Consider the following 20,032-nt stretch of genomic DNA (forward strand, 5'->3'; position numbering starts at 1 on the left):
AACCTATATGCCAACAAATTGGATAACTTTGAAAAACAGATAAATTCTTAAAAATGTAACATATCAAAACTAAACTAGGAAGAAATAGAAAATTTGAACAGACCAATTACCAGCAATGAAACTGAATCAATAATCAAAAAATAAAAATGTAGGACCAGAAGTCTTCCCAGATGAATTCTACCAAAAATTTAAAGAAGAGTTAATACCTATTCTTCTCAAATTATTCCAATAATATAAGAGGAAGGAAAACTTCCAAATTCATTCTATGAAGCCAGTATCACCCTGACACCAAAACCAGATAAAGACACCCAAAAAAAGAGAACTACAGAACAGTATCTCTAATATATATGCAAAAATCCTCAACAAAATATTAGCAAACCGAATCTAAACATACATTTTAAAAAATCATGCACCACTATCAAGTGGGATCTATTCGGGGGATGCAGGGTAGTTTTAATGTTCACAAAAAAATCAACATGATACAGCACATCAACAAGAGAAAGGATAAAAACCATATGATTGCTTCAATGCAGAAAAGGCACATGACATAGTACGACATCCATTCGTGGTAAAAACCCTCTGCAAGGTAGGTCTAGAGAAAACATATCTCAATATAATAAAGCCCATGTATAAAAAACCCATAGTTAACATCATACTCAATGAAGAAAAAATGAGAGAGCTCTTTCTAAGGTCATGAACAAGACAAAAATGTCTACTCCCACCACTTTTATTCAACATAGTAATGGAAGTCTTAGCCACAGCAGACAACAGAAAGAAGGCATCCAAAGTGATAAGGAAGAAGTAAAACTTTCAGTATTTGCAAATGACATGATACTATGTATAAAAGCTGGAAGACTCCATCAAAGCCTACTAGAACTGATAAATAAATTCAGTAAGTTTGCAGGATAGAAAATCCATGTACAGAAACCTGCTGCATTCCTATACATTAATAATGAAGCAGCAGAAAGTGAAATTAAGAAAACAATACTATTCACAAGTGCACCAAAAACAATAAAATATCTAGAATAAACTTACCAAAAGAGGTGAAAAATCTGTACTCTGAAAATTATAAAACACTGCCGAAAGTCAAGATGACTCAAGGAAATGGAAAGATTTTTTATGCTCATAGGCTAGAAGAGCAAATATTGTTAAAATGTTCTTACTACACAGAAATATACAGATTTAGTGCAATCACTATCAAAATATCAAAAGCATTTTCCAGAGATTAGAACAAACAATACCAAAATTTGAATGGATCCACAAAAGACTTCAAATACCCAAAGCAATCTTGGAAAATAAAAAACCAAACTTGAAGTATCACAATTCCAGATTTTAGTTATGTTACCAAATTGTAGTGATTAAAACACTATGGCACAGGCATAAAAACAGACACATAGATCAATGAAATAAAACAGAAAACCCAGAAATAAACCCACAATTAGATAGTCAAATAATCTTCTATAAAGAAATGAATACACAAGGGAAAAAATACAGTCTTCAACAAATGGCATTGGGAAAACTGGACAACTACATGCCAAAGAATGAAACTGGACCACTTTCTTACACCACACACAAATTAAACTCAAAATGGATTAAAGACCTACATGTGAGACCTGAAACTATAAAACTCCTACAAGAAATCATAAGTAGTAATTTCTTTGATATGTGCTATAGAAAAGTTTTTCTAGATATGTCTGTTCAGGCAAGTGAAACAAAAGCAAAAATGAACCATTTAGGACTTCATCAAAATAAAAAGCTTTTGCACCATGAAGGAAACAATGAACAAAACAAAGAAGCGACCTGATGAATACGAGAAAATATTTTCACATGATATATTTGTTAAGAGGCTAATATTCAAAATATAAAAAGAACTTATATGACTTCACATCAAAAAAAAAAAAACTAACAATTTGATTAATTCGTGGATGGTGAACCTTTGAAGACATTTTTTCAAAGACATATAGATGGCCAATAGACACATGAAAAGATGCTCCACAACTCTAAACATCAGGGAAGAGCAAATCAAAACCACAATGAGATATCATCTCCCACCATCAGAATGGCTAAAGTCAAAAACACTAGAAACAACTAGTATTGGCAAGGATGTGGAGAAACAGGAACCCTCTTCCACTGTTGGTGGGAATGAAAATTGGTGCAGACACTGTGGAAAACAGTATGAAGGTTACTCAAAATGTTAAAAATAGAACTACCCCATGATCCAGTAATCATACTACTGGATATTTATCCAAAAAATACAGAAATGCTAATTCAGAGGGGTAAATGCCCATCTATGTTTATTACATCATTATTTATAATAGCCAAACTATGGAAGCAGCCCAAGTGTCCATGAATTGATGAATGAAGATGATATGGTGCATGTGTGTACACATGCACACACACACGAATATCATTCAGCCATAAAAAAGAATGAAATCTTCCCATTTACAACAACGTGGATAAAGCTAGACAGTGTAATCCTAAGAGAAATAAATTAGAGAAGGACAAATACTATGATTTCACTCATATGTGGAATTTAAGAAACAAAACAAATGAGGAAAGGGGAAAAAAACAAAACAAACTCTTAACTAAAAGAGGACAAACTGATGGTTACCAGAGGGAGGTGGGTGCAGAGGAGGGGTGAAATAGGTGATAGAGATTAAGGAGAGCACTTTAATGAAAATAATAGTAATAACATAATAGAATGAAAATAAAGGAAATAAAGGCATTTCACTCTAATTTATATCCAGCTCACAGAAAGAGAAGTGGCAAGACTGACAAATGCAAAGAATAGAGGAAAAAAGAGATACATGATATTATAAAAATATAAACAGGAAGGGGAAATTAAAAACAGGAACAATTACAAAGACTATATTAGGAAAAGAGCAAATGAACATGAAAACACAGACAAGTAAATGCATATTTTTCCAAAAAAGAAGTAAAAGAAAGTTATTTATTTAAAAATGAAACAAACAGCCTTGGCTCTTGAAGGCTTAACCCTCCCAGGCTGCAGGAGGTAGAGCCAGCCCTCCTCTGCCATGGAAGTCATGGCCTTTCTCCGCCTCCGCCTCCACTGTGTCACCACTACTTTGTGTGGTGGACATGGTATAGCACTGGGAGGAAAGGCCCTACTTGTGGCCCACCCAGCCTCTAAGTCCACATGCCTGGGCACCGGCACCATGACACCGGTGAATAGAGTATCTGTCAGGCAAGAACTGCTGTGACGGTTTTTGATGATGCCAACAAGAAGTGGGTGCCAACCAGTGGCTCAACTGGGTTCAGCAGAGTTCATATACATCATCATATAGACAACAACACGCTCAGAATGGTGGGCAAGAAAATTCAAGACCATCAGCATTGCAGGGTTGGGGGGTAACCTAGTGATATGAAGATGAAGGAATACAAGCTATAAGGACTGGAAAGGAAGAAACAAAGCTGACCTTATCCACTGATGATAAAACCTTATTCACAGACCTTATTATCTGCAGTTAAAATATTAGAATAAGCCTGTTCAGCATGTTTACTGGATAGAAGATCAATTTATAAAAACTGGGTGTTTTTTGTATAACTAGCAATTTTTGTATAACTAGCAATTAACAACTTGAAAATACAGTTGACCCTTGAATAACATGGTGGATAGGGGTGCCACCTCCTATGCAGTTGATTCTCCGTGTATAACCTCTAACTCCCCCAAATTTTAACTATTAATAACCAATTGTTGACTGGAAGCCTTACCAATGACATAAATAGTCGATGAACATATGTTTTGTATGTAATGTGTATTATGCATTATATTATGACAAGAAAGTAGCTAGAGAAAACAAAATTTTATTTAAAAGGCCATAAGGAAGAGAACATAGATTTACAGTACCATACTGTATCAAAAAAAGTCCATGTAAAAGTGGACCTGCATGGTATAAACCTGTGTTGTTCGAGGGTCAAAAGTATTATATTAGAAAGATAGTGCTTAAAGTAACAAAAATAATAATATATCTAAGAATAAATCTAATAACACTTTCTCACACCATACACAAAAATAAACTCAAAATGGATAAAGGACCTGAATGTGAGACAGGAAACCATCAACACCCTAGAGGAGAAAGCAGGAAACAACCTCCTTGACCTCAACCGCAGCCATTTCTTACTTGACACATCCCCAAAGGCAAGGGAATCAAGAGCAAAAATGAACTATTGGGACCTCATCAAGATTAAAAGCTTCTGCACGGCAAAGGAAACAATCCATAAAACTAACAGGCAACCAACGGAATGGGAAAAGACAGTTGCAAATGACATATCAGATAAAAGGTTAATATCCTTTATCTATAAGGAACTCACCAAACTTCACACCCGAAAAACAAACAACCCAGTGCAGAAATGGGCAGAAGACATGAACAGACACTTCTCCAAAGAGGACATCCAGATAGCCAATAGACACATGAAACGATGCTCAGCATTCCTCATCATCAGGGAAATACAAATCAAAACCACAGAGGGATACCACCTCACACCAGCCAGAGTGGCTAAAATGAACAAATCAGAGGACTCTAGATGCTGGCAAGGATGTGGAGAAATGGGCACCCTCCTACACTGTTGGTGGAATGTGAACTGGTGCAGCCCCTCTGGAAAATGGTGTGGAGGTTCCTCAAAAAATTAACAATAGAACTCCCCTATGACCCAGCAATAGCACTGCTAGGAATTTACCCAAGGGATACAGGAGTGCTGATACATAGGGGCACATGTACACCAATGTTCATAGCAGCACTCTCCACAATAGCCAAAACGTGGAAAGAGCCTAAGTGTCCATCAAATGACAAATGGATCAAGAAGATGTGGTTCATCTATACAATGGAATACTACATGGCAATGAGAAACAATGAAATCTGGCCATGTGTAGCAACATGGATGGACCTTGAGGGTGTTATGCTGAGCGAAATAAGTCAGGCAGAGAAGGACAAATACCATATGTTTGCACGTATAGGAGGATTAGGAGGAACTTAACGGAGGACCAAGGGGGAGAAGAGGGGGAAATAGTGGGGGAGAGGGAGAAAGGCAAACCATGAAAGACTCTTGAATACTGAGAACAAACTGAGGACTGATGGGTGTAGAGGAGGAAGGGGGAGATGGGCATGGAGGAGGGCACGTGTGGGGATGAGCACTGGGTGTTATATGGAAACCAACCTGGCAATAAACTATTTGTAAAAAAATAATAATAATAAAATAAAATAAATTAAAATAAAAATCCTCAAGGAGAAAGCAGGCAAAAGCCTCTTTTATCTTGGCCGCAGCAACTTCTTACTCAAGGCAACAAACAGAATGGGAGAAGATTTTTGCAAACGACATATCAGATAAAAGATTAATATCCAAAATCTACAGAGAACTTAACTCAACACCCCCCAAAAAATCTAATAATCCAGTGAAGAAATGGGCAAAATACATGAATAGACACCTATCCAAAGAAGACATCCAAATAGCCAACCAACAACATGAAAAAATGCTCAACATCACTCATCATCAGGGAAATATAAATCAAAACCACAATGAGATACCACCTCACACATGTCAGAATAGCTAACATTAACAACTCAGGCAACAACAGATGTTGGTGAGGATGCAGAGAAAGAAGATTTCTTTTGCACTGCTGGTGGGAATGCAAACTATGCAGCTACTCTGGAAAACAGTGTGGAATTTCCTCAAAAAAAAATTAAAACTAGAATTACCTTATGACCCAGCAATTGCACTACTAGGTATTTTTCCAGGGGATACAGGTATGCTGTTTCGCAGGGGCACATATGCCCCAATGTTTAAAGCAGCGCTATCAACAATAGTATGGAAAGAGCTCAAATGTCCATTGATGGATGAATGCATAAAGAAGAGGTGGTATATATATATATATATAGAGAGAGAGAGAGAGAGACAATGGAGTATTACTTGGCAATCAAAAAGAATGAAATCTTATCATTTGCAACTACATGGATGGAACTAGAGGGTTTTATGCTAAGTGAAATTAGAGAAATTATCATGTGATTTCACTCATATGAGAACTTTAAGATACAAAACAGATAAACATAAGGGAAGGGAAGCAAAATTAATATAAAAGTAGGAAGGGAGATAAAACATAAGAGACTCTTAGATATGGAGAACAAACAGAGGGTTGCTGGGGGGGGTTGTGGAAGGGGGGATGGGCTAAATGGGGTAAGGGGCATTAAGGAATCTACTCCTGAAATCATTTTTGCACAAAATGTTAACTAACTTGGATGTAAATTAAAAAATAATTAAACTAAAAAAGTTAAAATGAAAATAAAATTTAAAAATCTTAAGTATTAAAAAACAAAGTAAATCAGGGGCACCTGGGTGGTTCAGTTGGTTAAGCGTCTGACTTCGGCTCAGGTCATGATCTCATGGTTTGTGGGTTCGAGCCATGTTGGTCTTTGTGCTGACTGCCAGTTCAGAGCCTGGAGTCTGTTTCAGATTCTATCTCCCTCTCTCTCTGACCCTCCCCTGTTCACAATTTCTCTCTCAGAAATAAGTAAAACATTAAAAATTTTTTTTAAAAAAGTAAATTAGTATCTTCACCATCTTCCTGAAAAATACAAAGACATTTAAGTCCAATTACACAACTCTTGACTTATGTAAATGTTATTTCCATGAACTTTAGTTCTTTGTTTTTCTAAACTTCAGACGTGTGTTTGTTGCTGTTGGTAGTTAAATACAGTAGATGTTTGTTTAGATTTACCACATACTTGCTATTCTTTTTCTGTCATCTCAAATCTCCCAGCTGGGATCACTTTCTTATTTCAAGTATCCTATGAAATTCCTCTTAGTTGATTGTCTGCTAGCAGCAAGCTTTGTTTGTATTATTCTAAGGATTATTTTTTATTCTCACAGAGTTGATGATTATTTTATCTCTGAACATTAAATATAACTCTTCATTGGTTTACATTTTTGCTGTTAAAGCAGTCTGTTGTTAACTACCTTTCCCTTGAGGGTAATTTCTGCTTTTCTATTCAGATACTTTCAACATCTGCTCAGTTGTCTTTATGGATTTTATGATGTGTCTCAACAGGAATTTTTAAAAATATATCCTACTAATATTTCGGTGGGATCCTTGAGTGTATAGATTGGTGTCTTTTGTTAGCTTTTGAAATTTTTCAGACTTATGTCTTCAAAATAGCCTCTGCCACATTTTGTCTACCCTCTTCTCTGGAAACTCTGAACTTTCATTTAGTTCTCAATGTCTCTTACCATTTCTTTCATCCTTTCTATCCCATTTGGCTTCTGTCCTGCAATGTTGGTAATTTACTCAGCTCTATATTCTAGATTCATATTTCTTCTCTGAATGTGTCTAATTTGCATTCAGATATCTATGGAATTTTTAAACTGAATCTAAGTTTCTTTGTTTTTCATATAATTTTCCTACTTGTTTTTATAGTATCATTTTTCATATTTCCAAACTTTTTTCTATTTCTTGAAAAATACTAAATATATTCAATTTATATTCTGTAGTTTCTTTTTTCTGCTTTTGAGTCTTCTTCCTGTTGTTCTGGCTCTCACTCACAGAGCCTTGCTTTTTTATGTGCCCATTGATGTCAGACTGTATAATCTTATTTCTTATCTGTAGAATACTTTTAAAGTCTTGGAATAATGGCAGCATCCTCCATACGGTATTTGTATTTTCTTCTATCAGGAGGGATTACGACTCTGAAAACAGAAACTTTAACTAAAATTATCAGCTAGCAGTGATTCAGACTACTCAGTATAAACCCAAACTCAAAAAATATGTGATCCCATTTATAGTTCATAATTCTTTTTTCTCTTTTTAGCCTTTTGGGTGGTGATTTACAAAAAAACAAACAAACTCTATTTTACCACTATCCTGAGAATATATCCTTTGAGATCTCAGCTTGTTGTGCAATATTTCCTTGTGTGAGCCCTGGGCTTTGTCTCCTATCCATCTCTGTCCCTACCACACAAACTCTGGCTTTAAAAACAGAGCACAAGTTTTCACAATAAAAGCTGATTTTTATTCACCATTTATTTCTCTGGGTTCCCAATTTCATTTGATTTCTAGATTCTTAATAGTCTTATACTGTCTTTTTTTTCCACTAATCAAAAGATTTCAAAATATGTTTATCCAACATGTGTATTTGTTTTTAGTGACAGGTTCAGTAAAGCTCTCTAATGTGCCCCTAGATGGAAACGGAATGCAGCTCTATCATTTCTGCCTTATGAGGCATGTGGCATTTCATACTATTTGATCATGCAAATTGCCACATTAGTTTCAGTCTTAGATATAGTTTAATCTATTTAATATTCAGTACCCATCCTTCTGTCCTAGTTCTTTGGTCTTCATGACTGAAATTTATTCTGATAGTTTCATCAAGAAGTTCCTAAAAACCACATTCCCAGAATTTTGTTTAATGCTTAAAACTGTTGGTAGTAGTAACCTTTTAAATTAAATGTCAGTTTTGCTAGGTATAAAATCTGAGTTTTACACTCACTTGTCTGAAGACTTCTGGTGCATCTCACCTTCATTTAATGTTAGCTTATTATGTTTTGTAGAAATGTAGGCAGGCTAACTGGCCTGCTTCCAATTGAGATGGGTGGGTGAAACTTCACAAACTTTGCAGTAATGTGTGTTTTTCTACTTACATGTTCATATATTTTTAATTTTTAAAGAATATATTTTATTAATTATAAAACAGAAGAACTTTATTTTTGTTTGGATAATAAAGAATTTTTTTGCCAGCTGTAACAGTACAGTCCATCTTATTAATATTGAGATACTGTTAATATCTTCATTACACTAAGTTTGATATCTTTTCTTCTTATTCCTAGCTTCAATATTTTCAACAAATATCCTTCAGTAGTAGTAGTATAATAATGTTTGAAGAGCATATTGAGTCAGTAGTCTTTTCCCCAAAAACATTAATCCTAGCTAAATGAAGAATAAGTGACAAAATGAATCCAAGTCTGGCTGGTTCAGATATAGAGAAATAACAATAAGGAAACATAAAATCTAGAAACATAAATTGTTTTTATTGTGTATGTACATATCTTTTGTATGTTAGATGGTTTCTTCCTGCCCTGTTGTAAAATAATAGAGAAGTCTACTATTTTATTCATTTCCAGGCAATGAGAAGTCAACTCAAAATTCAGGTACCATAATTTCCATCAGTATATTTGGGTTCTTAGAAGAGAAGTCCCTGTAGTTTTGAAGATGAAAGGGTCATCATATAGAAAACTTCCCACGGCAAAGAATAAACTTTATGCACCATCGTGTGTACCTGATGTTTTCATCATTTTCATCATTCATTTATATATTTTCATTCTTGAAGCTAGTCATATACTGCTATCAAAGAAAATATAAAACTAGAGCTCACAACACATAAAGTGCTCTTTTAGGGATAGAACACGAGTTTTGGAATTAAAAAGTTAATTTAAGTAAATGAATTTGTATGAACTCAAATATTCTAATCTATATTTTATACACTGAAGCACAGTTAGTAATAATTGGGTTCTTAGTGTCAGGGAATAGTAAATTGGTCTCTAATAAATAAATCACCAAAAGATTATGAAAACCAGTACATCTAGGCCTTTTCCATATGTACTAAAAAAATGGTTTAATGGGAAAGAACTCTGAATTATAGGGCTAACAAAAGCAGCATCCTACTAAACTAATTCTAAGATGAGAAGCAGAATTAACAAATACAGAAAACACACAGAAATGGCAAAGCATATAATAATCTTTTTAAAATAACACAGCTAGATGTCTGTCAATTCTAGTCAGACTAGAATCCCTTTCCTCTAAGTCTGCTTTCAGACTGGAGGATGTAAGTAGACACTAGCTATAAAACATTACTTGGCTGGAGACTTCCTCTGGAAAGAGGGGGGGGGGGTCTCATGGTCTCACATAGTAACCAAACTCAGCTATGAATTCATAAAAATTGCTTGTAGGATGTGACAAAATCTTGAGTTCTGTCACCAATACTGTTGAGTGGCTGCCACCTGAAATGAGTTAAAACAGCTTGTATAAATGAATCCTCAGTTTCCATCATGAATTCTTGGAATACATAAAGATAAAGAACAAAATAATCTACTTTTCTAGTCTCAGGAAGGTGGGTTACCAAACACCATCCCAATGGGCTAAGACTGAGTCATGGCAACAATATTTAATTTGGTCACTTGAAGCTACTCACATTCATATGCTAGCCACTTATTTCTTCATATTCATAGAGGACATGTCTCCCAGGTCTTATTTTATTATTTCTCAACATGCATTCTCCTCACAGCCAAAGATTTTCCAGAATACTCACTCAATAAACAATTAGTAAAAATAAGTATTTAGCAGACCATCATATATCTTAACTTCTAATGGTGATGTGCTGTCAGTTTCCAGGAGGGTGTGAGTAAACTTATTTCCATCTTAATTTGTTTTTTCAGTGAATACAGGGGAAAAAATCTGGTAGGAATTTAAGAACTCAGATAAAAAGCAGTATTATTACTGTTACAGATGCTTCCTACTTTAGGACGATGACCTTCAGAAAGATTATAGAATGTGCCACTTATCTTTCATTTCTCTTTACATAAAATATATCTGTTGACCAACTTCCTCATGGCTGTCTTTACTTCCTTATTTCGCAAGGTATAGATAATGGGATTAAGTAAAGGAAATATCACAGTATGGAACACAGACACCACTTTATCTAGGGAAAAAGAGTCAAATGGGCGAGCATAAATGTAGATGGATGGCCCAAACATAAACACCACAATGGTGATGTGGGAATAGCAGGTGGACATGGCCCGGCTGGTACTCTCACCTGAGCCTGAATGTTTCTTAAGCATGGCCAGGAGGAAGGCATAGGACATTAAGAGAGCAATGAAACATACCACAGAGATCAGACCACTGCTAAAAATCATCACCAATTCCTCTGGGAAGGTGTTGGCACAAGCAATCCGGACAACCTGCGTGATGTCACAGAAGTAACTGTCTAACTCATTGGGCCCACAGAAGGGAAGTCGAACAATGAGAGCCACTTGTATTATAGAATGAATAAATCCCCCCAACCAGGAAAGAGCCACCAGGATACTGCAGAGACGTCGATTCATGATAGTAGCATAGTGGAGAGGACGGCAGATAGCAGCATAGCGGTCAAAGGCCATTACTGTGAGAAGGAACATCTCTGAGGCTCCAACAAAGTGCAAGAAAAAGAGCTGCGCAATGCACCCACCAAAGGAAATTCTCTTCCTTTCCACAAAGAAGTCTACGAGCATTTTAGGGGCTGTGATGGAGGAGTACCAAATGTCAAGGAAGGCCAGATTAGCCAACAGGAAATACATGGGTGAGGTCAACTGAGGGTCAAGCCTGATGGTGCAAATAATAAGAATATTTCCTGGAAGGATGAACAAATAGAAGGATAGAAATATAACAAATAGGACTAGTTGTACCTCTCGAGTCTGGGATAGACCAGTGAGAACAAATTCTGTCACCTTGGTATAATTTGCAGGTTCCATTTCTTCAATTTTTAAAAATAAAAGGCTATAAGAAATAAAGAAATTACAATTATTCCAAACATTTAACTAGATTCATTTACTGCTTTTGAAATCATCAGATTGGCCTCTATCATTAAGAGATTGTATTAAGATGCATTTGATTGTCCCATTTGATGTATGATAAACCAAAATAGGGAAAAAGTAAATGATGACCTGAAAATTAGAAACACTGAAACCATATGAAGTGTGTCACATATCAGAAACCAAAATCCCAATCTATTAATGTTATTAATTTCTATTTTTTATGAAATTCAGCAGTGCACTAATTCTTTCCCCATACATCTATCTTTATAAAAAATACGTACAGCTACTAATGAGGTAAGCCAAATTGTAGGCTGGTCATAAGAAAAGCAGCTGTTATTTCTAGATTTTTTGTTGTTGTTGAGAAATCTAGCCAACTTGGAAACTTACTTGTCTAGTATCAGGTACACTGTTCTGGCAGTATTTTATTTTTAATCTTTCAAAAAGATCCCAGGGCTTCATGTGTAGTGAATGGACATTTCTTCCTTAACCAAAGCCTATATAGCTTAATTCTTGATAATAGGTAAGCAGCCCCAATATACAACAATGCATGGCCATAGATGATAATTCTCTGGTCTATGATTACTGCACTAACCATGAATATTTTATCCAATGCCCCAGGAAGACAGGAAGATGATATAATGATCTAATAAATGGGTCTGCTTGCTACCCAAGCTGACCCATTCTGTCATTTCAAGATGATGGTGGGAATAAGATTATTGCTAAAATTTTACTCATAGCCTAGTCTTGAACCTACTAGTATTAGATAAAACAAAACCTGTCAAATAAAAATAAGATAATCATTCACTTTACCAAATATGCTTCCTCTTCTAAGTAATATAAAAACTGCCCATCAAAGTATTTCTTATAGCCAACAACCAATACCAAAGAGTTGCTTCTGTTCAACTGATATATTATTTTATAATAACTTATGTATCCTATTGACTGAAGTAAACCAGTGTCTCTTCCCTGGAAGCTACCTACTCAATTTGTGCATAATTTTAATGACCATAGACATATGACTTTCAGATCTAATATGTTATAAAAGCATTCATAAAGAAGGGATGGTTCACTACAAGTAAACATACCGAGAAAAGACCAGTATTTGCCAGCAATCTGACACAAAAGGCAGAAAACAAAAACAGTCAGCAAGCTCAGCATTGTGGGACTTTTTAGTAAAAGGATAAATATACCCACACTCATGAATAGCCCAAGATTGGCCTTAGTGAGCTAATTAATCATGTTTAGTAAGACAGTGAAATTTAAAATTCAGTTTGGAAGATTTTTAATCAAAAGAAAGATAATGCTGCCACTTTTAAGTCCTCAACTTTCTTAAAAGCATGGTTATCCAGACTGACATATTTCCTAGGAATCCAGAAAGCAATGGTTTTACTATATTTACCCTCACCAGGTTTTACCTCCATAAAACTTTACACATGATACTGAAAGTTCTAACCCAGAGGCACTTGGGTGGCTCAGTCGGTTGAGCAAACGACTTCGACTCAGGTCATGCTCTCACGGTTCATGGGTTCAAGGCCCATGTCGGGCTCTGTGCTGACAGCTGGCTCAGAGCCTGGAGCCTGCTTCGGATTCTTTGTCTCCCTCTCTCTCTGACCCTCTCCTGCTCACGCTGCCTGCCTCTCCCTCCCTCCCTCCCTCTCTCTCTCTCTCTCAGAAATGAATAAAACATTCAAAAAAAGCTCTAACCCAAAACATATAGCTTCTGTGTCACTTCTATAAATTACTCATTACTCATCTGTTTATTCAACAACTATTTAGGGACTATCTTCTATGTGCTAACTGCTGAGGATATAACAATGAACAAGAAGATTTGGTTTCTGCCTCACTGAACTTCCATTTTAGAATATAGACAGACAACAAATTAGTAAACAAGCAATAAGTAAATAAGTGAACTATAAATAATCAAAACAAATAATTACCACTATTGATAAGAGACAAGAGGGAAGTAAAAAGGGACTATGATAGAGAATAAATGGTAGGCACATGGTGGTGGTGGTGATGGCTGTTTTAGAAAAGCCTCTTTGAACTAGCGACGTTTCTACTAACTTTGAAAACAGGAGAAAAGCATTTTAGTAAGAGGGAACAAATCAAAAGGCTTGTGACAGGGAAGAGTTTCTAGGAACTATGGGAGACCTGCAACTTACTGAAGAACAAAAATAGAATCGAGATAGCCAAAGGACCAAGAATTATGGTTTATAAAAAGAAAATTATATTTTAACAGCTTCCAATATATTTTAGAATAAAATCTAGACAATCACTTAACAAGATTTGTGATTTAGAAATATCACCCCTGCCACTTTGCAAATAAATTGAAATAGGATTAGGTGTGGCTTAAGCTACAGATAAAGCAACAGATATTAAGCACAATAAAGTGTTTTCTTTAGAAAATACTTAGGAGAGGGGCGCCTGGGTGGCTTAGTCGGTTAAGCGTCCGACTTTCGCTTGGGTCATGATCACGCGGTTCGTGGGTTCGAGCCCCGCATCGGGCTCTGTGCTGACTGCCAGCTCAGAGCCTAGAGCCTGTTTCAGTCTGTGACTCCCTCTCTCTCTGACCCTCCCCTGCTCACGCTGTCTCTCTCTCTCTCTCTCTCTCCTAGAAATAAATAAAACATTTAAAAAAAAAGAAAAAGAAAAAGAAAATACTTAGGAGATGCAACTGGCAAGATTTAATGTTGAATTGTATGTTGTTATTGCCCTGCTACCAAAGTCAGTTGGAATTTGAGCACCATAATGACAAACTATTTACAAATGTATCCTTATATCTTCTGTGTCAAAAATGAGGTTCATCCAGCACATTTAGGTTTTTAATAAAATTTGAATGAATCTGCCATATATATTTAGGAATGCTCTGTCCACACTCATGTCTGTAGAAATTGTGGAGGGAGCTAAGCCACCTATGAAACCTGAGATAGGGCATTTCCTTCCTAGGCTGCCATTTAGGAAATAGTTATTCCAAGCCACTGCTTATTCTTAGAGCAGCTGTGTTGCTTGGTCAAGCAAGTTTTGCTTCATCCTGCTTACACCTATGCCTCCTAAGTTTCTCGATACAAGTCCTCTCCTCTTTTCATTCTCTTTTAATAAAAAATGTATATATTTAGAGTGTACAACACAGCAATCTGATATACAAATTCATAGTAAAATGAGTACTATCCTCAAGTTAATATAATCTCTTCACACAGTTACCATTTTTTTCAGTGACAAGAACACCTGAAAATTACTCTCTTAGCAAATTTTCAGTACTCAATAGAGTATTATTAATAATAGTCATCATTCTGTACATGAGATCTCTAGACTTATTCATTCATCCTACATAACTGCAAAATTGTTTTTGACCAAGGTCTATTTTCCCCCACCTCTCTGTCCCTAGTAACAACCATTCTACTCTCACATGGCCTAAGAAATTGTGATATAATAATATATATACTTCTTTCCTTAAAAAAGAGAGAGAAAGCCTAACATTTACAACAATGTGGATAAACCTGGAGGATGTTATGCTGGATGAAATAAGCCAGGCAAAGAAATACTGCATGACCTCACTTATATGTGGATTCTTAAAAAGCATGCTCCTCTTTTAACATCTAGCGAATTCCCATTCTGTACTTAATCTTCAGGGATATACTATCTAGAGGATGACTATAGAGATATCTAGAAATACAGAGGCTCTCCCTACAGGTGAATGAACTGTGAACTCTCCTCAAGGGAACAAATACCTTGGGGAAAACTAAGAATCTGTACAGAACTTCCTTACCAAAAATGCTGTGTGCATCCATTTGTCTAGCCAAGCTCTCAGTAATCACACAGAAAATAGATATCTTGCCAGTAGAGACCTTGAGGAATTAGGGAGGCTATCACATAGATCCTGAAATAGTAAAAGATTAAACGATTCAAGAGCTATGTGGTTATGTAACTTCATACAAGAAGCATTTTTAAAATATTAGCCATCGGGGCGCCTGGGTGGCTTAGTTGGTTAAGCGTCCGACTTTCGCTTAGGTCATGATCTCGCGGTTCGTGGGTTCGAGCCCCGCGTCGGGCTCTGTGCTGACTGCCAGCTCAGAGCCTGGAGCCTATTTCAGAGTCTGTATCTCCCTCTCTCTCTGACCTTCCCCTGCTCACGCTATCTCTCTCTCCTAGAAATAAATAAAAATATTTAAAAAAATAAATAAAATATTAGCCATCATCTATGACCACTGTAGATTCTCTTTCCTTAGATGAAGATGTGAATGAAGAAGCCAGTGTCTCCCAGAGTAAAAGTCACTCATCCTAACCACTCCCAAAAACCAAAAGCTCACAACTGTAAGAACTGCTTTCAGACTCTGCTTCAATAACATCAGGTAGAAGGAGTAAGCTGAAACTGAGAGGCTGGGAAAATGGAAGAAAAATAAATGGTGTATTGATTATGTGGACAAAAGCTGTAAGAGAAAGAGGAAGCTATTAGTTCTGTATTTCTTCTGAGGATTAAAACAGTCCATCTTTATGTATCACATTGCTACCAGTGAGTATTCATTTAGATGAAAAAACAAAAAAGTTTTATAAAATAAAAATGTTCACAAACAGATTCATGATGATTATTGAAAATTCTTCCCCAAAGAAGAGAAATACTTTGGCCTTTCAAACCAACTGATCATGGGACTATGGTGAAGGCTGTGTAGAAGAGCTTTAGCCTTACTGAGCTAGGGAACAGAGCAAAGAAAATCCTGAGAAATAGGGACGAAGGTCGAGTGAGGAAGGGAGGCTCTAGGCAAACACAACAGGAAGGTACTAGATTTTTAGAAAATAGACATGTGGAGTTTAATTTTAAGGAGTACTCTACCTCAGTATGATCCATGTTAAAGTGAATCATTCAAAAAAAGATATTTTTAGAATAGTAGGATAAGGAATCACAAAAACAAAGTCATTATTTGAAATCTTTTGTTTTGCCTTTATGACATAGGTTACATACACATACAGACATATATATTACATATCCCTTTAATTTCTCCAAAATATTTATAAAGAGTTGAATTTTGCAAAGTGTAGGATGTTTGTACAATGCATACTCCAATTTAAAAGGTATCTATAAAGAGCTCTGAATAAGAATTAAGACACTTGGATTCCCATGATATCTTAGCTAACAAAATCTGTGTGACCTTAAGAAGGTCATTCGTCTTCCTTCTACAGAAGTTTCTTCCTAGCAACATGAGGGATTTCAACTAGAATCTTAATGAAAAACCTAGCTGTATAATTGTCTGATTCTATGAAGATAAAATTAAGAACAATGTGGGTGACAGTTTAGAGGGACAGTGTTTTAATCATCATAGTAAGTATACACAACACATAAAACAAATAAATTCATTTTCCCTATTCTTAAAACATCAAACTTACCTATCTTATTAAGGAAGATAGGAAGGAGGTAGTATACAAAAACATCTTCACCACATACAGGGGTATGTGGAGATCAGGGATCTTGAGTCTCACAAATTAACCAACAGCAAAGAATACCAAAATGTAGTAATTATCTAGATTTCCTACTTTGTTGCCCACAATAAACTAAACAAGAAGAAAACATTAGGATCTGAGAAGGGCTTATTTCAATATGAGAGGATCATTTGCTACTTACGCATTTCTCTTAAAATAGATATGTAATGGGGGCGCCTGGGTGGCTCAGTCAGTTAAGCGTCTGACTTCGGCTCAGGTCATGACCTCATGGTTCGTCGGTTGGAGCCCCACATCGGGCTCTGTGCTGACAACTAGCTCAGAGCCTGGAGCCTATTTCGGATTCTGTGTCTCCCTCTCTCTCTGACCCTCCCCTGCTCATGCTGTCTCTTTCTCTCAGAAATGAATAATAAATAATAAAATAAAATAAAATAAAATAAAATAAAATAATAAAATAAAATAAAAATAGATACATAGTAGAAGTGGCTTGATTCTAATCATAGCCGACTGGTTACTAGCTATGTGATTTTGAGCAACTCACTCACTTCTCTTTTTTAATGTGTCCATAAGTGCGATGGAGATAGTAATAGTACCAACTTCATAGCTTTTATTGTAAGGATTAATGAGCTAATGCATGTAAAGCTCAGAAAAATACCTCAGAAAGATACAGTTCATACTTAAGTTACTATTATTATTGTCATTATTATGATAATGCTTATATTTATATTTCCTTTGCAAAGTATCAAGTACAATAGAGAAACTATTATTCTCGTATATAATTTCCAAAATACTGCCTTTTAATGTCTGTTTGTACTTCTCTATCCCCACTCTATCCCCAACCACTCTCCTTGGATCCAGAAGACCAAATTTGAGAAACAGTTAGAGAAGAGGTCAAGAACATCTGACTTCTAAAAACTACTATCTCTTCCTGTTTTCCCCAGACTATAATCCTTTGTGATTGTTGATAAATCACTATTATTAAGTCCTCTGACTAGCCTCAGAATGCTTTTTTTTTTCAAAATGCCTGAAATTCTGAATAATTTCCAACAAACACCAGAGAAATTTGGGCTCCCATAGTAATACTCTATTCACATCTCCAAAAAATCTTTACTCATTGCACTGTAGTTTTTCAGTTTGTATTTTGGTCAAAATGTAACTGGAACTCTGAGCCCCTTGAGGACATGAAGCATGTCTCATTTATATATCTAGTGCCTAAGATAGCTTCTGCCACAATACAGTCATTAAGATATGTTTATTGAATGAATGAATGAATGAATGAATAAGTGAATAAAGTAGTTGATGACTTTATAGAAGAATAATGTCAAATACTTCTCAATCTAAATGTTTTATTAATCCATTTGGTGTTTTCTGATTCTACTTCATGATTCCTGATTTTGTTTTCTGGAATCCTATTTTTAAGATACCTATTATAACATAATAATTTCAGATGAAAGTCTCCTTTTAAGGTTTTTTCTATATTCACTTCCAGAGTTGTCATGACTATCAACTCCAGTCTCTTCAAAATGAGACATGTCAAGCCCCATCTCCCCCATCTTCTCAGAGATCATCCTGAACCCATCATAAATGAAGTTTTTCCTGACTTCATTTCAGGAGTAACAAGATTCAAAATTTTATTTATTTTTTATTTTTTTAAAATATTTTTATTTATTTCTGAGAAAGAGAGAGAGAGGCACACAGCATGAGCAGGGGAGGGTCAGAGAGAGAGAGAGACACAGATTCTGAAGCAGGCCCCAGGCTCTGAGCTGTCAGCACAGAGCCTGACGGTGGGGCCTTTTACCCACAAACTGTGGGATCATGACCTGAGCCGAAGTCAGATGCTTAACCGACTGAGCCACCTAGGCGCCCTTACAGGATTCAAAATTTTAGAAGGTTATTTTTATGATTTGGCACTCGCTGAAGACCCATAAATCAGAGCAACCTTCTCTGATTCAGACTGTTTAAGAATGTTTCATTCTTTAAGTATGAGGTGACCAAGTCATCTTCTAAATATCCAGTTCAGACTTGGGTTTAAAAATACCTCACCTGAAAAAAATAAAATTAAATTAAATAAATAAATAAAAATAAAAAATAAAAAAATACCTCACCTGTCGACACGAAACAAAAGAAGAAATCGTTTGTCCACCATGGTTAAGGCCAGCTCTATATGATCACCATGTTTCCCTAACACCTTTCCTTACTAGAAGGTTCTGCTTCTTACCACTTTTCTTTGAGTATTTTACATAATTATTCCTATTATTATATCTGCCTCATAGTTTCAAAAAATAGAGTGGTGTATGTAAATATTATAACACCATTATTCCACCTACCAGTTGCTAGTGACAGTCTTCGTGTAGTCAAGGACTATAGAGAGGGTAGAGGTGTCTCTTCCTCCATCCACAACAGAAAGCTTTGTTTCTATATTTTGGTATATATCATCAGTTCCTTCCCTGATGTAACAATAAGCTAACTAGCATCATGGATTGTGACTAAGAAAATAAATTCTCTGGAGGCCAGGGCCAGCCAGTTAGGAATCAAAACACTGAGGGAATAATTTAAAAGTGTGCTTTATCCAAGGAACACAGAAACACAGTATCTAAAATTTCCAGAACAAGTAAGGAAAATGGCTCACTTCCCTAGGTTAGAACTAGAAAATGTTATGATGTGGTATGTGCCCTCTAAACTATGATGTGCATTTCCAATTCACTTAGAGATGCTGGAACCTTAGGAAAATGGAGATCTATCAAAATCTAATACTACCTGAAGTCCTTGAACAGTTTCCTGATGTTTGCAATAAAGATCTTAAGTAATAACTCCTTAAAAGTTCTAACTTTTATTCAATGTCTTTATGTGCTTAGCTACTATATGTCAGTTACTGTAGTAGGCACAGGGCATATAATGATGAACAAGAGAAGAACTGTTCCTATTTACCTAAATCAACCTATAATTTAATGTCCATCTATGAATCGACAAACATTTGTCTATACTTCTCACCTAGAAATGTTCTCTGAAAACTTTAGGTAGGTAAGGTAGA

The 20,032-nt window shown here is 35.8% G+C and overlaps 2 protein-coding genes across 2 annotated transcripts in view; both read right to left on the minus strand.

The window, feature by feature from the left end:
- Window positions 1–11,499, minus strand: part of LOC120223730 (olfactory receptor 4K2-like) — a 60,814-nt gene extending 49,315 nt beyond the window's left edge. The window contains exon 1 of the mRNA XM_039221953.1: window positions 11,443–11,499. The gene's annotated coding sequence lies outside the window, so the exon portion shown is untranslated. The remainder of the gene's footprint in view (window positions 1–11,442) is intronic.
- LOC120223733 (olfactory receptor 4M1) lies at window positions 10,567–19,387 on the minus strand. Its single transcript, XM_039221955.1, has 2 exons — window positions 19,329–19,387; window positions 10,567–11,533 (listed from the first exon to the last, which is right to left on the minus strand). The coding sequence occupies exon 2, from the start codon at window positions 11,506–11,508 to the stop codon at window positions 10,567–10,569; it is 942 nt and encodes a 313-aa protein (XP_039077886.1). The 5' UTR covers window positions 11,509–11,533; window positions 19,329–19,387.
- Between the last annotated feature and the right edge of the window lie 645 nt (window positions 19,388–20,032).

This window comes from Hyaena hyaena, unplaced genomic scaffold (assembly GCF_003009895.1).
Source record: "Hyaena hyaena isolate Hyena2069 unplaced genomic scaffold, ASM300989v1 scaffold_1042, whole genome shotgun sequence".
NCBI lineage: Eukaryota > Metazoa > Chordata > Mammalia > Carnivora > Hyaenidae > Hyaena > Hyaena hyaena.